The 2,572-nt window shown below is 63.5% G+C and overlaps 1 protein-coding gene across 3 annotated transcripts in view; it reads right to left on the bottom strand.

The window, feature by feature from the left end:
- LOC108510280 (A-kinase anchor protein 8-like) overlaps positions 1–2,566 on the bottom strand; it is a 6,440-nt gene extending 3,874 nt beyond the window's left edge. Inside the window, exons 1-3 of one of the 3 annotated variants that reach the window (XM_017839947.1) lie at positions 2,191–2,566; positions 1,400–1,495; positions 494–597 (exon numbers count right to left, since the gene is read on the bottom strand). In XM_017839947.1, the coding sequence (XP_017695436.1) occupies positions 494–597; positions 1,400–1,495; positions 2,191–2,274 (284 nt within the window). In that variant the 5' untranslated portion in view covers positions 2,275–2,566. The other 2 variants (XR_001878774.1, XR_001878775.1) reach the window with 2 other exon arrangements.
- Positions 2,567–2,572: the final 6 nt, after the last annotated feature.

The raw sequence follows: 2,572 nt of genomic DNA, 5'->3' as shown, positions 1-2,572 counted from the left end.
GAACATGCCCATCCTCTGCCAGGATAACAGGACAGGGCCATCCTATGCCAAGATAATTGGACACCGGATAATGGGAACATGCCCATCCTCTGCCAGGATAACAGGACAGGGCCATCCTATGCCAAGATAATTGGACACCGGATAATGGGAACATGCCCATCCTCTGCCAGGATAACAGGACAGGGCCATCCTATGCCAAGATAATTGGACACCGGATAATGGGAACATGGCCATCCTATTCCAGGATAATGGGAACATGGTCATCCCATGCCAGGATAACGGGAACATGCCCATCCTCTGCCAGGACAACAGGACAGGGCCGTCCTACCTGGCCAACTCCGCACTCAACATCCCTTTTCCCCGGCCCCAGAGGTCGGAGTCGCAGTTTTTCCCAGTTTTTGGGCTCCGGCTCCGGCCGGGGCGGGGCCGAAGCCGAGCCGTGCGCCGGGAAGGGGCTCGGCCGCTCCCCCGGGCTGGGGGGACACGCGGGCACCTGCTGCCCCTGCCTGCAGACACGGGGCCTCCTGCCGGATCCGCGGCCGTTCCCGCATTCCCAGGGAACAACAAGGAGCCAAAGGCGCTTCTTTTCCTCTTCGCCTGGAGGAGGAGGAGGAGGAGGAGGAGGCGAGTTTTCCTCTCTCTCGGACGCCCGTTACACCCACCGGGATTCGGCTCCGGCCCCGCTCGGAGCGCGATCCCCCCGCGCTCCGGAGACCCCGCGGGCCCTTCCCGGCTCCGTCCTGCCATTCCCGGCGCCGGCGAGGCCTCCAGCGATCCCGATCCCGACCCCGATCCCGACCCCTCCGCGCGCTCCGTCTCGGCTCCGGAGGTCGGCCGGGCTGTGCTCCGCCGCTTCCCGAGGGAAGAGGAGGAGGGAAAAAAGGGGGTGGTGGGGGGGACTAATGGGAGGGTTTGTCACGGGAATGGGATGCACTCCCCGATCCCGGGGGGGTTCCTCACTGCTGGAGCTGCCCCGGCTCCGGAAATGGGGGAGGATTCCCCTCCAGGTGGGTCGGGAGCCGTCCAGGTTGGACCCGATCCCGGCAGGAATCTTCCTGCCCTCCCTGGACAAGGGTCTGTGGTGTCCCCCCCAAGGCCTCGCTCGGGGGGGGGGGACTTTGGGAAGCTCCAGCGTTTTGGTCGCTTTAATTCCCGTTTCCGGGCTGCGATCCCGGCGCAGGCGCCCGGAACGCCGGCACAGGGCACCGGCTGCGAGGGGGGAAGGGGGGGGGGGAGAATCAACGGGAAAAAAAATCCCAAAAATCCACCAGGAGGGGTCAAACCGCCTGCAGAGGAAAGAGCTCCAGGATTTAAGGACAAGGAGGCGGCGAGTGGCAGCCGCCGGCGCCGGCGCTCCGGGACGAGGCCGCTCCGGGCGCCGACGTTCTCCCGGACTCACCTTGAGGTATTTTTCCAGCATCTTGACGATGTGTTTGTTGTTCAGGACACTCTTGGCCACGTGTAAACTGGTCTTCTTGAACTGCTCGGCAGCCATCTGCAGCGGGACGGGGCACGGTGAGAGTCCGGAGGGGGAGAATTCCAACGGGATCGGCAGTTTGGGTTCCCTCCTCCTCCTCCTCCTCCTCCCCAGGGCTTGGGAAAGCCGCTCTCCCATCCCACAAAACGGGGATGGATGGATGGATGGAGCAGCTGCCTCACTTCCACTAAGTCAAACCCCGGGGGAAGCTGTGGATGGGCTGAACGTCCCCCAGATATCCCGGGATTGGGCCTGGATAACGTGTTGGAGACGGAGCCGCTCCGGAGGAGCCGAACGACATTCCCGCGTCCCCATCCCCGGCATCCCAATCCCTCCCCAGCCCAGCTCATCCACGGACTCCATCCCGTTCGTCAGCTCCCCAAACGCCCTCCAAGCCCCCCCTCATTTGCATGTTTGCATATTTAACGAGGCAGCCCCTCCCCTGGGGAACGCCGGGAGAAGGGACCTCCTTCCATCCCCCCAAAAAGGCTCCGACGTCCCTTTTCCCGCCCCCTTTTCCCGCCCCTCTCCCCATTTTCCCACCTCCTCAGGAAGGAGACGAGCCCTGCCCAGCCCCATCCCACGGCTCTGGCTCGGCAGGTGGTTCCCAGCGGGATTCCGGAGCCGTCCCCGAGCCCCGCGCGCTCCGGAATTCCCACCCTCCGGAATTCCCGCCCTCCGGAATTCCCGCCCTCCGGAACTGCCGGGCTCACCCTGCGGTTGCGGTTGTGGTCGGCGGATCGCAGGTGCCTCTGGAGCAGGTGGTTCTGGGCCGGGATCAACATGTCACAGGCCATGCAATGAGCGGCCTCGATCCTCTTGAAGAAATGCTCCTGGCCGATCCCTGCTCCCGGGAAATCCCGGGAAATCCCGGGAAAACCCACAGGTTGGCTCGGTCGGCTCCAACCGGGCACCTTCCAACCAATCCCCTCCGCCCGCTCCCGATCCGGGGCCCACGTTCCCTCCTGGAGACCAAATCCACCCAAATCCACCCAAATCCATCCAAATCCATCCAAATCCACCCAAATCCATCCAAATCCATCCAAATCCACCCAAATCCATCCAAATCCATCCAAATCCACCCAAATCCATCCA

The sequence above is a fragment of the Lepidothrix coronata genome, unplaced genomic scaffold, assembly GCF_001604755.1.
Source record: "Lepidothrix coronata isolate B3197 unplaced genomic scaffold, Lepidothrix_coronata-1.0 Scaffold600, whole genome shotgun sequence".
In the NCBI taxonomy this organism is placed as follows: domain Eukaryota; kingdom Metazoa; phylum Chordata; class Aves; order Passeriformes; family Pipridae; genus Lepidothrix; species Lepidothrix coronata.
The sequence above is the reverse complement of the archived record's forward strand: the minus strand, read 5'-3'. Positions and strand labels throughout refer to the sequence as shown.